The sequence below is a fragment of the Xenopus tropicalis genome, chromosome 4, assembly GCF_000004195.4.
Source record: "Xenopus tropicalis strain Nigerian chromosome 4, UCB_Xtro_10.0, whole genome shotgun sequence".
Lineage (NCBI taxonomy): Eukaryota > Metazoa > Chordata > Amphibia > Anura > Pipidae > Xenopus > Xenopus tropicalis.
The window spans coordinates 76,766,714-76,787,390 of record NC_030680.2 but is presented as its reverse complement, the minus strand read 5'-3'; the positions used below and the strand labels follow the sequence as shown (position 1 = coordinate 76,787,390).

Genomic DNA, 20,677 nt, shown 5'->3' with positions numbered 1-20,677 from the left:
ATAAACTATATATATATACAACCAGTAATACTAACTGTAGATATTAGTATCACAATAGCCTTGGATATTCTGCTTGTTCAAAAACTCATCCAGGCCCCTCTTAAAGGCATTAACAGAGTCTGCCATTACCACATCACTAGGAAGGGCATTCCACAGCCTCACTGCCCTCACCGTGAAAAACCACCTACGCTGCTTCAAATGGAAGCTCCGTTCCTCTAATCTATAGGGGTGACCTCTGGTGCGCTGATTGTTTTTATGGGAAAAAAGAACATCCCCCAACTGCCTATAATCCCCTCTAATGTACTTGTACAGAGTAATCATGTCCCCTCGCAAGCGCCTCTTTTCCAGAGAAAACAACCCCAACCTCGACAGTCTAACCTCATAGCTTAAATCTTCCATCCCCTTTACCAGTTTAGTTGCACGTCTCTGCACTCTCTCCAGCTCATTAATATCCTTCTTAAGGACTGGAGCCCAAAACTGCACTGCATACTCAAGGTGAGGCCTTACCAGGGACCTATAAAGCGGCAAAAATATGTCCTCATCCCTTGAGTCAATGCCCTTTTTTATACAAGACAGCACTTTATTTGCTGTAGTAGCCACAGAATGACACTGCCTGGAATTGGACGTTTATATTATTCCTACCAAAGTGCATAACTTTGCACTTGTCAACATTGAACCTCATTTTCCAGTTTGCTGCCCAGTTTTCCAATTTTGTCAAATCGCTCTGCAAAGCGGCAGCATCCTGCATGGAACTTATAGTTTTGCACAATTTAGTGTCATCAGCAAAAATAGAAACAGTACTCTCTATGCCCACCTCCAGGTCATTAATAAACAAGTTAAAAAGCAAAGGACCAAGGACTGACCCCTGCGGTACTCCACTAACCACACTGGCCCAATTAGAAAATGTTCCATTTACAACCACTCTTTGTACTCTATCCTTCAGCCAGTTCTCTATCCAATTACAAATATTATGTTCTAGGCCAATATTCCTCAATTTGATCATTAACCTTCTGTGAGGTACAGTATCAAACGCTTTAGCAAAATCTAAGTAGATGACATCAACTGCCATTCCAGCATCAAGGTTCCTGCTCACCTCCTCATAAAAGGCAACTAAATTAGTCTGGCAAGATCTGTTACGCATAAAACCATGCTGGCACAAACTAATAGTATTGTGAACTGCAATGTATTCAACTATCCTATCCCTTATTACCCCTTCCAGAAGCTTTCCTACTACTGATGTCAGACTAACAGGCCTATAGTTTTCAGGCTGAGAACGAGATCCCTTTTTAAATAATGGCACCAAATTAGCAATCCGCCAGTCTCTCGGCACCATGCCAAACCTCAACGAATCCTGAAAAATTATGTGAAGAGGCTTGGCAATCACAGCGCTCAGCTCATTTAATACCCTGGGATGAATCCCATCCGGTCCTGGACCTTTGTTTACCGTTACATGTTCAAGTCTCTTTTGAATTTCCTCCTGAGTGACCCACGCGTCAGTAGCTAAATTACTAGCACTGGGCATATTAAAAGGGAAGCCTTCATTATCTGGCTCCTCAGATGTATAGACAGATGAAAAATAAGAGTTCAAAATTTCTGCTTTTTCCCCGTTCTCATCAACCAACGTACCCCCCCGTGATAATAAAGTTCCCACCCCTTCTTGCTTCATTTTTTTACTATTCACATAATTAAAAAATAATTTTGGATTCTTTTTACTATTAGCTGCAATATCCCTTTCCATCTCTATTTTAGCTTGCTTCATAGCTTTTTTGCATGCTTTATTTGCTTCCTTGTACCTGATGAAAGTTTCCGCTGTCCCAGCTAACTTGAATGCTTTAAAAGCACGTTTTTTATTACCAACCTCGACCTTAACTCTTTTGTTCAGCCATAAAGGTTTTGCTTTGCGCTGCCTCTCCTTGCTTACAAGGGGAATATACTGTTGTGTATACTTGCAAAGCAATGTTTTAAAGATGTTCCATTTTCCTTCTGTGTCTAACCCCATGAAAAGCCTTTCCCAGTTGACACATTGCAGAGACGCCCTTAAACTGGCAAAGTCTGCACGTCTAAAATTGTATCATAAATTGTAACATAAATTGTATCTGTCAACATAAACTATAATATATAACAATTTATCTACCCTTACTAAAGATCATGCTTTATGTTAACATGTGGTGGCTGTCTAATTTTCGTTGTCAAATAAAAAAAAACAGAAACACAATGTGTGCAACTTTTTTCCCCACAATCTGTTTTTTTTTTTTTTTCAAGCACTAGCTTATTAAAAAAAAAAACAGACAAAATATTTGTGGTTAAGAATTGTCTATCTAAAGTTTATATTATTAAATGCATTTTTGGTTTTCATTCCAATCTCTGATCAATGCTTGCCTTAATCACAAACATCTTTGGTGACTTTTCTTCCTTTATATAAAATGCTGAAGAATTTTGAAGATGTTCCAACTGCATGAATAAGGAATGAATTGCATTTATGGCTGCATTTAAGATAAAGGGTTAGCAAGAAAAGATTGAATACAAAGCAATTTGTTCACAAATGCTCAAAAACATGGAAGCATTTTATGCTCTAGATCTGTGCTGTCCAACTGGCGGCCCCCCCTCTGTGTGGCCCCCCACCTGTCTGGCTGCTTTGATGGCTTACCTTTGAGTAAGCATTAAATGGTATCAGTACTGAGATTAACTGCCCCCCTGCATGGTTCTCACCTCAGATTCAGGCTGTAATCCCTCTGAATTGTTTAAAAATATAATCCCCTGTGTTTTTCACACCTTTTAATACCTGCATTGTTCACCTCCTGCTGTGTTCACACCTCAGGCTCAGACTGTAATCACTCCCATTGTTCACTTCTTCACACCTCAGACATAGGTACTGTAGGCAGAGTATGGCACATACAGCCAGCATAGGGCAGGTAGAGTATGGCACACACAGGCAGTATAGGTCAGGGAGGGTATGGCACACACAGGAAGGGTAGGACAGGCAGAGTATGGCACACACAGTCAGGGTAGGGCAGGCAGAGTATGGCACACACAGGCAGGGTAGGGCAGGCAGAGTATGGCACACACAGGCAGCATAGGTCAGGGAGGGTATGGCACACACAGGAAGGGTAGGGCAGGCAGAGTATGGCACACAGTCAGGGTAGGGCAGGCAGAGTATGGCACACACAGGCAGGGTAGGGCAGGCAGAGTATGGCACACACACAGGCAGCATAGGTCAGGGAGGGTATGGCACACACAGGAAGGGTAGGGCAGGCAGAGTATGGCACACACAGGCAGGGTAGGGCAGGCAGAGTATGGCACACATAGGCAGGGTAGGGCAGGCAGAGTATGGCACACAGAGGCAGCATAGGGAAGGCAGAGTATGGCACACACAGACAGCATAGGACAGGCAGAGTGCTGCCTGTGTGTGCCATACTCTGCTTGCCCATTGCTGCTTGTGGGAGGTGAACCTGGCAGGGGTTTGTGGTGGGAGTTTGTTAGCAGTTGGAAATAGCCATTAAATGGTCCCTAAGGTGTGTAATTATGTACTGGGGGTTGCTCTGCTATCCACAGGGGAGGAGGAGGCATATGGAATTTAAGGGTATATCTTAATATGACATAATTCTTTCACATATGAATGATGGTTGATATCCCCACAGTAAGGACCAAGCATTTGGGATTTTGCTGTGCTACCACCACTGTGATAAAATAGGTGTGGTTTGAAGTGGGTGTGGTTTCAAAAAGGGGAGTGGTCAAAACTGGCTTCCATTAGCGGCCCTCCACCATGTATGCTAGAGAAATTCCGGCCCTCTGCACCATAGAAGTTGGACAGCACTGCTCTAGATGGATGCTGAGGTAGCTCATAGCTGCTTGTCTACATGTACACATGCATTTTTACATATAAGATCACTAACAAAAGCTTAAACTTCCACTGTTATCCTTAAAATTAACTCTGTAGAAATGCCAAACTGATAAAAAATAGTCATTAAGATTTCAACTTAAGTTTCTAACTGGCATTTCCAACATGCCCTCCTGAGAATTATATTTTCTTTTTGACAACACTCATTAACAGCAGCTGCCATTCAAATCCGTGCCTCTGTGTAAACAGTTATGTTTAATATGAATCTTTTCAAATCCTATTAATAGAATAATTCCTAGTCGATATATATATTTGCCAAGTTATAAATGTACAATAATAATGATAAAAGAGAGGCAGACATTTCTAACATGTGGCCCCAGAGCATGTCAACACAGAATATGCCCTAGAAACCTTTACTACTAAGAGGCATCACATGAGGCAATGATGTTAAGTCTACAGTCCTCTTGCTTTAGAACGCTAACATGCTGTGTAAAAAGTGAAGTAAAACATTACCGGTGATGTTGCTCATAGCAGACACTCAGATGCTTTGCTGATTGATTGCTCTGGGCAACATCACCTGTAATTCTTCACTCCACTTTTTACAAAGCATGATAAATATACCCCTAAGCCTTGGTATCAGGAGTATCCCGTGCAACAGGAAAAATCCAAAAACAGGTGGAAGGGCGTAGGTGAAAGAAATATGTAGTATGATACAAAGTAGGGATGAACCAAATCCAGGATTCAATTTGGATTCGGAATCCATGCTCCTGGCCGAACCAAATCCGAATCCTAAAAATCATGTGACTTTTTGTCACGTAAGCACGGAAGTTGAAAATTTTTTCATTTAATTTTTTCATTTAACCCTTCTGAAAACTAATTAGCATATACTAATTAAGATTTGGTTTGGTATTCAGCCAAATCCTTTACGAAGGATTTGGGGGTTCGGCCAAATCCGAAAAAGTGAATTCGGTGTATCCCTAAAACAGAGAAATAAACTTGTAATTCATTAATAGAACTAACACTTATGGAATAAGTAAGCTGTTTATTTATTTTCCTAAAATTACTTTAAACATCCCCCAGAATAACATACCTTTCTCCCTGCATGCAGATTTATTTTGTATCTCTATTACAAGGAGATGAACTGCAGCTCTTTTACTTACTTCCTTGACTAGCGTGAAGCATTCCTTCTCTCTGCAACTATGAAGACCTCAAAGAGGTGCCTATTGGGCATGCTCACTGCCTCTTCTCCAATTAAAATCAATCAGACATGCGCAGCACTTTAGGTTTTCAGTTGGCGAGAGAAGGACTGCTCAGCAAGCAGAAGGGGCAGAGCTTCACGCTAGACAAGGAAGTAACAAAATGAGCTATAGTTGAACTTGCTGTATTAGAAAAACCAAATAAATCTGGATACAGGAAGAAAGGTGTTTCATTCTTGGAGGTTGTACAGAGATTTAAAAAAGACAAAGTTCAACAGATTATAAACTGCAGTTATATATGAGGGAAGTTGAAAGAAGCTTTAGATGAGGGATTGCCTACTGCATACCTTCCAAGATTTTGAAAAAAAGAGGCACAAAAAGAAATGGTGCGCGAATTTATCTTGACCGTGCCCATTTTTGTGACCACACCCCCTAAATACCATTCCCATTTGACTAAATTTGGCAGGTTATGTTAAGTTTGAACACATTTCTGGGCCCTTTAATCTGCAAGTCTCAGTTCCCCCAAGAGACCTGTTTAGCTTATTAGTTACAATTGTATCTAAGTGCAGGTGAAAATCGAAGGTATCCTACTGGATGAAATGGAGAGAGAATTACAGTGCCACTGTAGCTGGATGAAGGGTCACAGGTGATTCTTTCTGCAACAGGCAGTCCTCAGTAGAATATTTACAAAAATGTAGAACTTTACTGTTTACTGACTTAAAGACACTGAAGGCAAATTTACAACAAAGTGCCAAATACTGTGTCATGAACATGCAGAGAAATCCAGCTGTAGCTACATTGTATATTCAGTCAGTGGTGCTACACAGACAGCACAACATACAAGAGTTCTGCAGCAGGTCAAGTACCCATGGAATATCAACAAAGTGGGTGGCATTCAGGCAGAAAAGGTCCAAATACACAAATGGACAGAAGGGACCTTACAGGGTGGCCAAAACAACCAAAGCTAAAAAAAGAAAGGAAAACATATTTTGAGCCTGTAGGCCTAACAATGGCAATGGCACATGGTATTTTTTTATCTTTTTCAGCACAGGCAAAAAAACATCAGGAAATACCTTTCTGAATGTGACTTCACGCTGACACCAATGCAAAGGTCTTACCTGCTTTTTAGTATTAATCCACATCCCGACTATAATACAGAAGTATTTCTGGCACAAATAAATGTAAATTAATGTTCTATAATCTCAGAATCCTGTTATTCACTTTATTGAACATTTTTGTTTGTTTCGATGCCTCTTTTTTCTGAAATGATGGCAAATAATGAAATCACGTGCAGGACTGCCTGATTTTCGTGCATTTTACAGTCAATCAACTTCAATGCAAAACAGATTGGCCAGGGCAAACTAAAGAAAGTAGCTTAATCGCTTAAACACACAAAGCCACCAAACTATCTTGTTGTTTCTCAGTCAATATTAAATCACAGTAAATAACAGAACACTTTGCTGACAATGTTATTTCAGCTGTAGTACAGGTTAAAATAACTGATTAACATAGTTACATAGGGTTGAAAAAAGACCAGAGTCCATCAAGTTCAACCCATCCAAGTAAACCCAGAACACACAACCCCCACCTACCAATCTATACACTCACATACATAAACTATATATGCAACCACTAATACTAACTGTAGATATTAGTATCACAATAGCCTTGGATATTCTGATTGTTCAAGAACTCATCCAGGCCCCTCTTAAAGGCATTAACAGAATCTGCAATTACCAAATCTCTAGGAAGGGCATTCCACAACCTCACTGCCCTCACCGTGAAAAACCACCTACACTGCTTCAAATGGAAGCTCCGTTCCTCTAACCTAAAGGGGTGACCTCTGGTGCGTTGATTGTTTTTTTGGGAAAAAGAACACCCCCTATCTGCCTATAATCCCCTCTAATGTACTTGTACAGAGTAATCATGTCCCCTCGCAAGCGCCTCTTTTCCAGAGAAAACAACCCCAACCTCGACAGTCTAACCTCATAGTTTAAATCTTCCATCCCCTTAACCAGTTTAGTTGCACGTCTCTGCACTCTCTCCAGCTTATTAATATCCTTCTTAAGGACTGGAGCCCAAAACTGCACTGCATACTCAAGGTGAGGCCTTACCAGGGACCTATAAAGGGGCAAAATTATGTTCTCATCCCTTGAGTCAATGCCCTTTTTTATACAAGACAGCACTTTATTTGCTTTAGTAGCCACAGAATGACACTGCCTGGAGTTAGACAACTTGTTATCTACAAAAACCCCTAGATCCTTCTCCATTAAGGATATATGATGTATGATACATCAATATTTGTACATCTTATGAATTATACAGTGAATAAAGTACCCATTGTAAAATATAATGATATTTAAGGTCACCAAAGAGTTCCACTAGGGCGAAGGCTGAGTGCTTTCATACAGGTCATTGAACCCTGAGAACACTTCTAGTATCCTCATATTTATAGCAAGGAATACATTATTTATTATAATACAAATGTTTCAGTGAGAAATGACATCACTAAGTACAGATTATAACTGATCACATCAATAGCACCGTTTATAAGGAGATAATTTACAGATATTCATATAGATAGATACCGTAGATAAAGAGATAGATAGATAGATAGATAGACCAGCACCTCAACATAGAAAAACAACAAGCTTCTTTATTTCACAATTTCACTGTGATTCTAATGTGTGGCTCCTGTATTGGGACCTTTATCAAGGATCACTACAGGTCCAAAACTTTGTAATAAAGAAATGTATTTTTTTATATTCTGGAGTGCTGGTCCATGTATATTAGTAACATAGAAACAAAGTAAGTTAGGTTGAAAAAAGACATACGTCTATCACGTTCAACCTTAATGCCTATATATAACCTGCCTAACTGCTAGTTGATCCAGAGGACCCACGCCTGACGTCCACTGTGGAAGCGCCGGCAAGGGTCAGGTCTGGCCCACCAGGGCCTGCTAGTGCCAGGGCCCAACGGGCCCTTTCCCGGTGTCCTGGCGGCCCAGTACGACCCTAGCTGGAATAATGAAAGATTTGTTGGTAAAAAACATGGCAACTGCATCCTAAATTGCACCTTGCACACTGCTATGAAGTAAATAAATAATCATTCATGTTGTTATGAAATGTAAGCAGCTTAATAAATATTTCATATTGTACAGTTTCTTCCTCACTTTTGAAAATTTTAATTGAATACATAATTACACCTGCAACTTAATAAATGAAAAGTTTCAGTTCACCCTTTGGCAGGAGGTCTACACACAGACCCAGAATTCTTGCCCTTTCATTCACTATTCCACCCTTGAGAGGAATTTGTGAATGAGATTAACATTCATGCTATTTCATAGCAGCTTTTCACTGAGACTGCAGGCACAAGCTGTGATCAACGCCAGGGTATAATAATAATGAAATAGTTTCTCATGGGTGAAGCTTCATCAGCAACCCATTTAGAAAATGTCCCATTGAATGATCTGAACAATGTTTATAGGTTTTGCTTTAAATGACCACTTACTAGCAAAGCTAGTCATTTTTGCTATAGTACTTTTTTTTTTTCTATAGTACTAATAGCTTTTGATATTATTTTAGTGTGGACAGTTAGTGCTTGGAATAAGCAAAATATTAAAGGAACAGTAAAACCAAAAAATGAAAGTGTTTTAAAGTAATTCAAATATAATGTACAGTTGCCCTGCGCTGGTAAAACTGGTAAGTTTGCAACAGAAACGCTACTATAGTTTATATAAATGAGCTGCTATGTCAACACGGGGGCAGCCATTGAAGCTGGGAAAAGGCACAGGCACATAGTAGATAACAGATAGGCTTTGCAGAATATAATGGGGTTTTATCTGTTATCTGCTAAGTAACCTGTGCCTTTTCTCCTGTAAATGGCTGCCCCCATGGCTACACAGAAGCTTTATTATATAAACTATAGCAGTCTTTCTGAGGCAAACACACCAGTTGTCACAACAAAAGACCTTATACGCACACCCTTAACTCTCCTCAAAAATTTGCGCTCGGTGCAGTGAGCTCCCTGCAGTGAGCACCGAAACACACCAGTTGTACCAGTGCAGGGCAGCAGCACGTTATATAGTAATTACTTTTATACACTTTCATTTTTTGGTGTTACTGTCCCTTTAAAGGGGAAGTTTCTTATTATAGATTTTTAATTATTTGTTGTTCTTTTAATTATTTGTTCTTTCCAGCTTTTAGATGTAGGTCACTGAACCTGGCATCAACAAATATAGAAACTTGAGCTTTGGGAGGCTACAATATTATTGTTATTGTTCCGTTTTATTACTGATCCCTCCATTGAGGCCCTCTCCTATTCATCTTTTAGTCTGTCATTCAAGCTACTGGCTGGTTGATTTAGTATACTGGACTCTAGCAACTAGATAGCTGCTAAAATTCAGAACTGAAGAAAAACCTAAATGATTAAAAAACACCAAATGTAAAGATCAACTGCAAATTGTCCTAAATAGCACTGGCTTCATAATAAAGGTTAATGAAACTACCCCTTTCAGTACTTGAGGAACTCTAACTACCATATGTAATAAAATGTGCTAAGTTTGCCTAAGAGTGGTAACCCATAGCAACAAATAAGATGTTTGCTTTTAAACAGGTGACCCATACATTCTGCCTGCTGATCGGTTGCTATGGGTTAGTGCTCCTTGGCAAACTTAGTGCCTTGCATTACATAACCCCCTATGAGTTTGTGATAACTATGAGCTCTGTACTGCTGTAGGGAAGCTACATTTATCATGCTAAGTAAAGAGATTGGTTAGTAAATCACAAGTGCTGTAGTTCAGTTTTTGAGCATTAAAGGAGGAGGAAAGGGTAAAACATTAGACCTCTTCATTCAAAAGACCACCCTTGCCTTTACCTGACCACTAACTTTTTTTTTCCTCCATACCATGTGTATCTTGCACAGTACGCTTTAAAAGGTATCGCTGTTTCAGCTCCGTTGTGGCAGCCATCTTGGGTATTTATATGTAATAAAGATGGCAATGGATCAGTGAATGCGCATCCTTAACAATGGTCTTGGCAAGTGCGCATGCACACAGGTCTTGGTCTTAGTGCAGGAGTGTGGCATGATGGGTATTTTCTTTAAAGAGCCAGCATTTTTTTTATGATGCTTATGATCTTGAAAATAGGCAGAATATGGGGAGACTTCAGGGCACCGATAACAGCACTTGAGGCAAGCCTCTAGATAGGGATTAACTCTTTAGTACCCTTAATTCTCCTTTAAGGTCTGCATGTTAGATCAAACAGGAGAAACTTCTGCCTGTCCTTTAGGTCATGTATGCAATACTCAAATTTATTGAGGAAGCATAATCAAAAGTTGCACAGCTGTGCAGCCCTTGTTACCTATCTAAGGAGAAATCTTGTCAAGCCATTAAACCTCTTGCATGTCAGGCACCAAAGTCGTGCTGATTATACCTATTGAAACACCATTACGCAATTTGGTTATTTTCAACCAAACTGCTTAGCTAGCACACCATGTGGGGGACCATGGTTCGGCAGTACACATGATGTATAAGACTGCAACATATGGTGTGCAGATGACAACTGCTGTGTGTGGTTGAGATTACTGGCCAGCATAAGACACAAGAAAAAGCATATTATAAAGCAGTGCCCTACATACATAAAGTTTCCACTAGACTTGAAAATAAAAGGCAGCAAAGGAGTAGTTTCACTTCCAACCCCATTCACTCTACACCAGAGCACAAAAGCTTTCTGGACACTGACTTCTCTTCTTTAAGCTAAAACTTTACAAAATGAAGCTAAATATTGTGGGAATTCACTCAAATGGTAACCTTGGCAATAACTTTTCAAAAGGACTGCAACATCCAGGGTAACTTTAAACAGAAAACCCACAAGTTAATCCCCTCTCTCCATACAGACTGGTTACCTTGTTGGCTGCATACATTGCACTTGCCTTTTAGCAAAGCTTTAGCCGCCCTTTTTCAGACATGGTTCTCTACAGGAGTTTTTCAAATCTTACTCCTCAGAGAGTACCTCACACACTTCCCTTGGCAGAGAGCTTCCCTCCTCCAGGTGGTGAGTCATCACCCACAGCAGCTGTACTAGTTACATTCTGTTCTCCTAGTATGCTGGGTCTTACAAAGCGTTCTGGGACATATGTACCTACCCTCTAGACACTGTGCCATATCCCACCCCTCTGTTTAAGCCTGTAGGCTTGAAAACATTTAGCCATCAGACAGTGGACTCTATAGAGTGCATCAGCATCCTGTTGCCACTTTCCTCTCCTATGGTCAACAATGAAGCTGAAGTTATGTAAAGAGAGGAACCACTTTGTTACTCTTGCATTCTTTTCTTTAGCTTGGCTCCTCCAAATTAGTGGGGCATGGTCTCTAATGAGCTTAAGAGCCGTGGCAGACGGGGAGATTAGTCGCTGCGTGACAAATCTCCCTTGTCGCGGGCGATTAATCACCCCGATATGCCATCCCACTGGCTAAAATGTAAATCGCCAGTGGGGTGGCATACGCAGCACCAAAGTTTCCTCTCAAGGCAACTTCGGCGATTTCGGCAAATAGTTGCGCCGTGTATGCCATCCCACCAGCGATTTACATTCTAGCCAGTGGGAAGGCATTTCGGGGAGATAAGTCGCCCGCGACAATGGAGATTTGTTGGGGGCGACTAATCTCCCTGTCTGTCATGGCCCTAAAGTGGCGCTCTAAAAGATAATAGTTTAAGTGATTACAGGGCCCACTTGATAGCCAGTCAATCCCTCCCTATAATGATGTACTTTTTCTGGGAAATTCATATATAATCTCCAAAAAATAAATAAATACATAGACATACATGATTCTGTGAAGACCCCCTTACACTCAACCTTACACTTTCCCTCACCTTTTCCACTGTGTACTTGTTCTCTGCTTTTAAGAAAATGTAAGCGCCAACAACTCTGAAAAGAAAAGGGATCAAAGAAACAATGTGAGGATAGGGCTGAATGACACTGTCATCCAGGGGGTGGAGAATGTAAGATTACAAGGTGGTCTAGCGGGCAGCAGCAGGGACACCACAGCCTCTTCTCTTCCTCTTCTGCACCCCATTAAATAGTATGCATGATGTCATCTTTGTAGCATACTACTTACTGGCGCATTGGCATGATAAAGAAGAAGAGAAGACACGCATGATAAGGCTGCAGGTATGCCCGCTGCTGCCCCACTAGACCACCAGGTAGTCTTACAGAGAAACTGTCCACGTGAGCAGTGGCAAACTATCTTGGATTCCCTGGGAAGTTTAAATAGCATTTATGCATGTTTTCTGTATACTCACATATGAACAAGCTTATGATTAAAAAGGTGTTCTGTTGATTATATAATAAGAAATATGATAAGAAAATATAAAAGGCATGGTAATTTACATTAGAGTGATAAATGATCTTAAAAGGCTAACAAACTAGAAGAATTATGCATTCTTTATATATAAATCCAAGACCAAAGTAATACACCAGAAATAACGACTCCTAAGAGTTAATTAAGGGGATGTATCATGGCCCAGCATGGAACTGCTGTTTACCAGCCACAGCTTCTCTTTTTTGAGCCACTTGTGGCTTTATGTTTTTGGTGCTGCGGTCAGTAAAAAGGTCTCTATAAAAAATATATTGCATAAACATGCTCATATGTAAATCTAATATGCTTAATCTAGACAAACCATTTTCATAGAAATATACCTTTTTAGTAGTATGTGCTATTGGGTACTCCTAAATAAAAATATTGCCATTTTAAAGGAACACCAAAAAATGAAAGAGCTTTTAAGTAATAAAAATATAATGCACTGTTGCCCTGCACTGGTAAAACTGGTGTGTTTGCTACAGTAACACTACTATAATTTATATAATAAGCTGCTGTGTAGCCCAGGGGCAGCCATTCAAGCTGGAAAAAAGGAGAAAAGGCACAGGTTACATAGCAGATAACAGATAAGTTCTGTAGAATACAATAGTGTTTTATCTGTTATCTGCTATGTGCCTGTGCCTTTTCTCCTTTGAATGGCTGCCTCCATGGCTACATAGCAGCCTATTTATATAAATTATAGTAGACTTTCTGAAGTAAACACACAACTTTTACCAGTGCAGGGCAGCAGCACATTATAGTTTTGTTACTTTTATACACTTTCATTTTTTGGTGTTACTGTTCCTTTAAGAATAAAGGGCCAACTCCTGGTATCATAGGATTCACACAGTGCACACAAATAAGCCATGGCACATATACATGATAGGTCACAATCTTTTTTTGAGTCTCAGTATGTTTGTGAGTAGTTACTCAGCACCTTGGCTCCTGTCTGCTAATTCAAAGAGTAATTATGACAGAAAAGCTATTCACTCTGACTGTGGCACCAAAAGCATGAGGTTTCCAGTGGTTCAACAAAAAAAATCTATAGTCAATAAACAGCAGGTCACTGGTTCAAAATCAGGGAGCTCCTGACAGGGACCCACAGGTCAGGTTGGTTCAACCCGGCACAACGCCTCTTTAGCGGGTCTTGAATGGGTGGTGGGCCAAACTCTGTTCATAGCCCCACCCTGTCTCCTCCTTCATATGCCATCTCTTAACTATATACTCATGCCTGCCTAATTTGCTGATGTTGCACCAGGTCAGAATGGTTTTAGGTGTGGAGTAGTTGGGTTAGGTTCAAAATTTTTGTTTACCTGGGCATCAATAGTATGCCAGCTCACTAAAATTAAAAGTTAATACATTTAGCTTCAGCCTTACTGCTCATGTTACAATTGGCACATTTGTTGTTGACATTACACCCAATTAGGCTGAGAAATATATCTACAAATAAAGCAAATTATAAATTGTTTTGAGAGTCGGCATCTGGCTTAATGACCAGAGGGAGGAAAATTAAGGGCACCCATCACTGTAACATTATTTACCCCATCGCAACTGTGGGTTGATACTCTTGACAAAGGAAACAACAGTAAAAGTTGACATATGCCCCACCCCTACAAGCAGTGTACAGGACCTGGGACAGTTGCTCAGTATGTGCATGATGTAGAATTGCATCTCACCTGTGTTTGGCAGTTTATAATGATGCTTTGGGCACAGGGACAGTTAAAAAGAATAGGCTCTGTTAGCTAAAGCTATCCTGTGCAATGGAATGCATTAAAAAGCCACTAAACAGAAACCAGAGAATAAATGACTATATATAAGGGCAATTTATTAGGTTTATAAGAGATGGAAAAATTTATATAAGCAATAAGAAGGATAATCTGACAACCAAAACCCAGCCTTAGCCCTCTGTGGGAAAACTGAGTTTCAACATACTACCATAAGGTTCTGTAGCATCACTGCTTATTTTTTTTCTGGACAGAAAACTGGCTTGATAATGCTCCGAGCTAGGAAATCTGCTCATTTGATATCAGAAGAATTGTGCCACTCAGATTTTTAAGGGAACAAGATTTTTATGGAAAATTTCTCTAGGCATTATGTATGTGCAATTTCTTGTCAGATTAGTACAAACTCAGAAATGTTTAGAAAAGGTATTTACATACCACAGCATTATGAACTGGTAGGTTTCACAATGCAGATCGAGCAGAATATTAAGTTAGCATATATTTGACATTATCAGTCTTATGGGTTGATTATAGGCACATGGAAGGAACCCCATTTTAAGTCATTGATCTAACTAATGAAACACATGCACATAATGATTTAATCATCAAGTGTCTGCTGCAGATAACATGCAGTTTTCAACATATACTATTTTCAATATAGAATATTTCTCTTATGTAAGCATTTAATGAAACACATGCAAAGTGAGTTAACGGATTTGGATGTCTCTGCCAAGAAAAGTCAGCGCCCCCCATCAGGAATGTAGACACAAACTGCAAAAAAAACCTACATCAGATGAGTACACACTTTAATGTAACTGAGAAAACTGAATAATGAATGGGTGAACATTTTCAGACTTCCTATTATAAGTTTCTAACTTGGCTCAAGTTAAACATACATATCCTATAATAACTGGGTTAGAGTTGTTTCCAGTCTGCAATTGTGTTTTTGATTATGTTTTTGGATTGAATTCTGATAGCTTGGTACTTGGTCAAGCTGCCAGACACTGCTTCTATCCTGGACTATTATTTCTTCACAGTTGCCAACACTGCTTAAGTATACTAGTAGAATACAGTTACCTGCTAAAGAGCCAAGCTTCAATTTTTATTCGAGATTAAATGGATTATCAGTCAAGTGCAGCTTATAGCTTGAGACATATGAATTCATCAATTTGATACTGGTAGACTGCACAGAGGTAACTATGAGTTGCTATAGGTTACTTTCCCTCCATTAAATTCTAGCTATGTTAGGCTAGGCTAAGCAAATCATCCTTTTAACAGGGATGGTGTATGTTTATGAAATTGTTTACTGTAGGAAAGTGATAGTTCTAATGGTGGTAATCTGATTAGCTCTATATGAATGAAATACTTACTCAGAATTTCGAGCATGGGATATAATGACCTAGTTTCATTACAGTGAGAAAAAAACTTCACATTCAATTCCAGATTTTCCCATATACTTTAATGGATTCTTCTCTTGATAAACAATGACATATTTTTATCAAATGTATCAAATCTGGACAGTTATATGTTTGTGTAGCAAGCTTAGGCTACGATCAGTCTTCCTTGTCACACAATCTTATACAACAATAAAAGCATTCCTTTAAATTATATTTCAAAAACAGGGCCAAAACCAAAAGGCTTCGTGCAACAACCAAATTAAGGCTGGGTATCATGCTTTTGGGCATTCTAAGGAACATTTACCTATAAACAAAGACATGTGAAATATGCTGTATTTAGGGCTGCATGACCTTTATAATGTAATTCATACTACTCGCTATGCAAAGGGAAATGTATACATAGCATAGATGAGTTAAATAATAAATTATTTAAAAAAAAACACCATCAATTAGTGATGTGTAAGTCAGCCCAAACCTAACCTAAAACTAACTCAACCAGGAGCACTGTATATACATACAATGCCCTGCCCACTCTCTGACTTTACTTAAGGGGCTGAGACAAGCTTCAGTACATGAATAAGCGAAAGCTTACGAAAAGGTGAGTAATCAGTGTGCACTGATCCATAAGAAAAGTGTTTTGCCACCTTAACCCACCCAGGGTTTCAGGCTGTCCCATGCAACACTACAGCACAGCCCTAACCAACTGCTCCAGGGAAATTTTAATTTTCAATCATTATTTCTGGTGTACTACTCAGGTAATAATACTCAATTTGAAGGCACCAGAGCACCCTAACATTCCTACCCCTTTGGATCCAAAATACTTTCCTGCCTTCTGCCACATTTCCACATAATTACAAGGAATTAAAAGTTTTTTTACATGTGGCGAGTCCAGTGAATCCAGAGCGGCAGGTATCTTTAGGTGCTTTGTTGCCCATTGGAGAGGCATAATCACTAAGGACATCAACTGGCTAGATACCTGAATGATTATATCTGCTTACCTGAGTCCACAAGCCAGTGCTCCTGTTTGGTAAAAACTGCCCCAGCCTAAGTTACCACTGTACTCATTTTCATCTGTCTCCTAGAATTCCTCTTGTTTGATGTGCACAGCATTTTGCCCCACTTTATATTTTCACTCTGCCTGGGGGCCATAGAGAGGATCAACAAAGACTAATACAATGGCAAAGTGACACTCCTATATTCTTACCCAGGGGCTGTGCAGTTTTTAGCAAACACACACACTGGTCTAAGGGCCGTGACAGACGTGGAAGATTAGCTTAATCTCCCTTGTCGCGGGCGACTAATCTTCCTAATGTAATCAATATTATTGCTTTTCCGTCTGGACTGCATGCTTGTTAGCCTCCATTTCCATTGAGGTAAATTTTTTTAGGTGACAGGCACTGTTCCCTCTTATTCCTTTTTGGCCATGTACGCAGGCCTAAAAATTTGTGTGCGCGCTCGAGCACACAGCTTAGGAGGAACATTGGTGACAGGTACCTTTTAAGACAAGGACTCATTCATATCAAAATGTTAATAATATTAAGATATTATATGCATAAATCTATCAAAAATGTCCTCCTCTTTAAACAAAGCAGGGATTGTTACTCCATATCTTGCAATATATTAAAGGTGGCCAACTGCGAAAGTCATCACTGGTATGGCGAGTCCTACACTCACTTTCATCTGACTTATTAACAATTCTCCTGCTCCATTTTATGTTTTTCACTAGGACTACATTGTACCTACAACTTGCTTTCAAAAGTTGAACTTCAAAATGGTTACCTTTTTTTATTAGACACCACAGGTATTACCTGACTGTAGTGGATGTTGATTAATGCTAATAAATAATCTAGAATGTGATCTCCTTTTTAAACTTTTAGGGTGAAGACAGGCAGGGCGATTAGTCGTCACTAAAAAAAAAGCTGTAAGTGGTCTGAGTAAAACTGCACTAAACGTGTAAAGGGTGTATTGCATAAGGCCCTTGAAAATTGTTGACATTAACTCTGTTTAAACATTGTATGTGTCATATTCTGTGTGAGCAACTGATACTTTTTTGGCACTAAGCCTTCTGTACTACTAGAGAGTGAGCTCTGTAACTCTAGCTTTTCTGTATATGCCAAGAAAAAGAAATAAATAAGATCATTTGGTTTTACATACTATTAATATAGGTAAAATGTTGGGAGATTAATCTTTGCAAGTGAAACTATCAGTTCCTTGTACAACACTTGTAGTATTTATATGGCTAAAATATGAATCTTTTTTGCCCAATGACTTGCAGCTTGTAAATGATTTTCTCTTCCTTCCAACAAACTTCTTTTACATTAGCATTAAGCCACATAGTTAGCCTCAACCTAGGGAAATACACACTGACTGAATACCATTAATGTATTATATACAATATTAATCATTTGTTCTGTATCTTAACTTACTGTACAAGAAATTGATATTTGATTCTAGTGTTTTATGTATGTCAAAACATTTATTAATATGTTTTTAATGGATCATTTTGAAACAGCAAAAAAACATATTTATGGTTTTGGTTGATATGAGTATATATATCAATAAACACACCCTTAAACAAATCTGCTATTTTGCTTGTTATTTAGGAGGAATCCTAAAGGCATAAATATTAGGTGAAAACTGGCTCCATGGATCTGCTTCATCTGAGGACACTGTGAAATCTGACTCCTGCATCTACGTGTAAGTGAACTGTGCATTTAAGAATCCCTAAAGTTCTAGCAGTTCAAGCTTTCTACACAAGTTCGTACAAATATGTGAAGGATTGCAACTTTTGACTGCCGACTGCTAACACAAAAAAAAAACCCAGTTAACAGATTCATGTGAAGCAATTGCAACCATGATTTTGGCTGACAGAAGACTACACAGACGTGAGGCACCCTTAAATAGACACTGACAACCAATGCAGTTTCAACTGACAGATGCGGTATATTTGGGCACTAACATATAAGGATCATATTGCTATTCTCTATAAATAGTCCTACATTTATGCAGGCTTCTTTTTGTACTCTTCCATGCAGGTCCTTAAGGTTCCCAAAAGACATACTTCGCAGACAAGTCTAAGCCTGGGGGGTTGTAACTGCTATGCAACAATCTAGATTTACAATGTAGTTTTACACTCTATGAGCACTACAGCTTCCAAAATAGACTTAAAGGACACACTGTACAAACAAAATCTGCTGTCTTCTCTTCCAAATCTAAAAACACTCATTTTCTAATAACCCTACTGGCATTAAAAAACTAAGTTTGAGGGATACATATGCTAAATACCAGCATTACATTAATTTGCACATACCAATAAAACTAGGAATTGTAGTCTATAACCCAGGCATCTGCAGGATTATTATTCATGTTTAAAACAACAAAAATAAGAATCAATAAATAATGAAGTAGTATTCTAAAACAACTCTTGTGCAAAGAAGAACAGTGTCATTAGTCTGTAAATCCTAATTAGCAGGGCCCTCTTTAACCCCTGTCTCAATTAGTATTTGTATGTCATTTGTAAAGCTGAAGTATGCTCCATTCTATTGTAAATCAGACTATTTTGGGGTATGGGTGTAATAAAGTGCAGTCTGTACTGAAGATCAGAGCCCCAGTGGGATTATAGTTCATACTTGAGAAAGTCCAAATGAGACCCACATTATGCAGCACACCATGTTAGTGGGACTACTATCGGTCACATATAAAAACACCATAGACTGAGCAGCATCTTTGTAAATCCAATGAAATCCCTGAGAATGATCTAACTCTTCCTTCCAAAGCAGAGCATTTATAAATTTAAATGACAAGACATAAATCCCAGAGTTAGTACAAGGGCAGCTCTACAGCTGTTACAAGACTACAAGTCTCAGCATCTACTAAACTGGTCTGTAGTTAGCGTCTGATCAGTAACTGCCCAGGATGTGCTTTAAAACCCGTAGGTGAGCTTTAGCCTTATAGAGCATTCTGCAAAAATGAAACTTATAGAAGTGAAACTTGATTTTTTTTCCCCCAGAAATCCTCCTGAACGGTAGTTCTGTAACACTTAGGTTTCCACAGGTTGTCTATTATACTGTTCCCAAAAAAAAAAAAGCCAGCTCTCCCTGTACAGACAGCAATAGGCGCTATGCTAAGAATGTGCACCTCTGTGATTTTAGTTTGTGTGAATTTCTCTACTTACGTTCTTGCTGTGGGAGAGATGTTTCCACTCCTTGTCCTTTGGGCTCCTAAATGCATTTGTCTGCATTTGTCCACACAGCGAAGATCTATCCGAAATCAGAAGCCAACTTCAGTTCAGGTACTCGCCATGAAAGCCCCAAATCACATACCCTTGCATATAGCAGCCCTGCATTCACACATCCCAAGCATGGCTAGAGACCCTGGAAGCCCCCAATGCCAACCGATTGCCCATCAATGGGTGCACGGTAGTAATGCCATCAGCGAGCCCCCTTAGCACACTGCGCACAACTTTCCGCAGGCATTTCACGTGACCCTACGGTAAGGAATTTCAGGGATGTCCAGGACAAGTCAACAGAGTAAATGGCAAGAAATAAAATGGAGTTTTGAAAAAAAAAAAAAAAAATGACTGGAGTTAGTATAGCAACAAGAAGCGTTCAATGTTGAGTGCAGAATGTCTCAGAGAGAACAGCAGCCACGACAATCCTGCGCAGCGGTGTTAAATTTCAGTATTCAGTGATTCCTGATGACATCAGCAGCTGCCGTATAGTATATGGCACAAAGTGGAAGTGTGTCCCGCTGGGAGCCCCGCCCACACGACAGATAGTGCAGGCAGTGAGAGGCGTGGCCAGTGAGCCGTGGGCCGGTTAAAGTCTCCTAAGGAAACTTTCTGGTGGGTTTTCTGCAGCCTTGGTTATGTTACCGCAGGTCAGCGTGTTTAGCCATGAGGAATTCCCCTACTGATGAACTTCATATTTGTTTTCGGTCAACTTATAATGGAACACAATGTTCCCACTAATTTCTCTTTGCCTCTGTAGGCGAGAATTATATTTCTTGCGCACTGAGAACTGTGAACGCAAAAGTGATATTTAGTGCATTATTTTATGATGTGTGGTGGGTAAGTCGGAATAAGTACTAAATCATTTGTTTTCTCACACATTTTTTATACATTCTATGGTTTAATGTTTGCGCTGGCCTCAAAATGTGTGCCTGTAATAGCATGT

General features: G+C 39.5%; 1 protein-coding gene across 3 annotated transcripts in view; it reads right to left on the bottom strand.

Moving 5' to 3' along the window:
• Positions 1–20,212, bottom strand: part of col24a1 (collagen, type XXIV, alpha 1) — a 168,455-nt gene extending 148,243 nt beyond the window's left edge. The window contains exon 1 of one of the 3 annotated variants that reach the window (XR_001924334.2): positions 19,678–19,733. Coding sequence is in view for 2 of the 3 variants with exons in the window: in XM_012961425.3 (XP_012816879.2) it covers positions 19,678–19,733 (56 nt within the window). In the remaining variant the exon portion in view is untranslated. 3 annotated transcript variants of the gene reach the window in all.
• Positions 20,213–20,677: the final 465 nt, after the last annotated feature.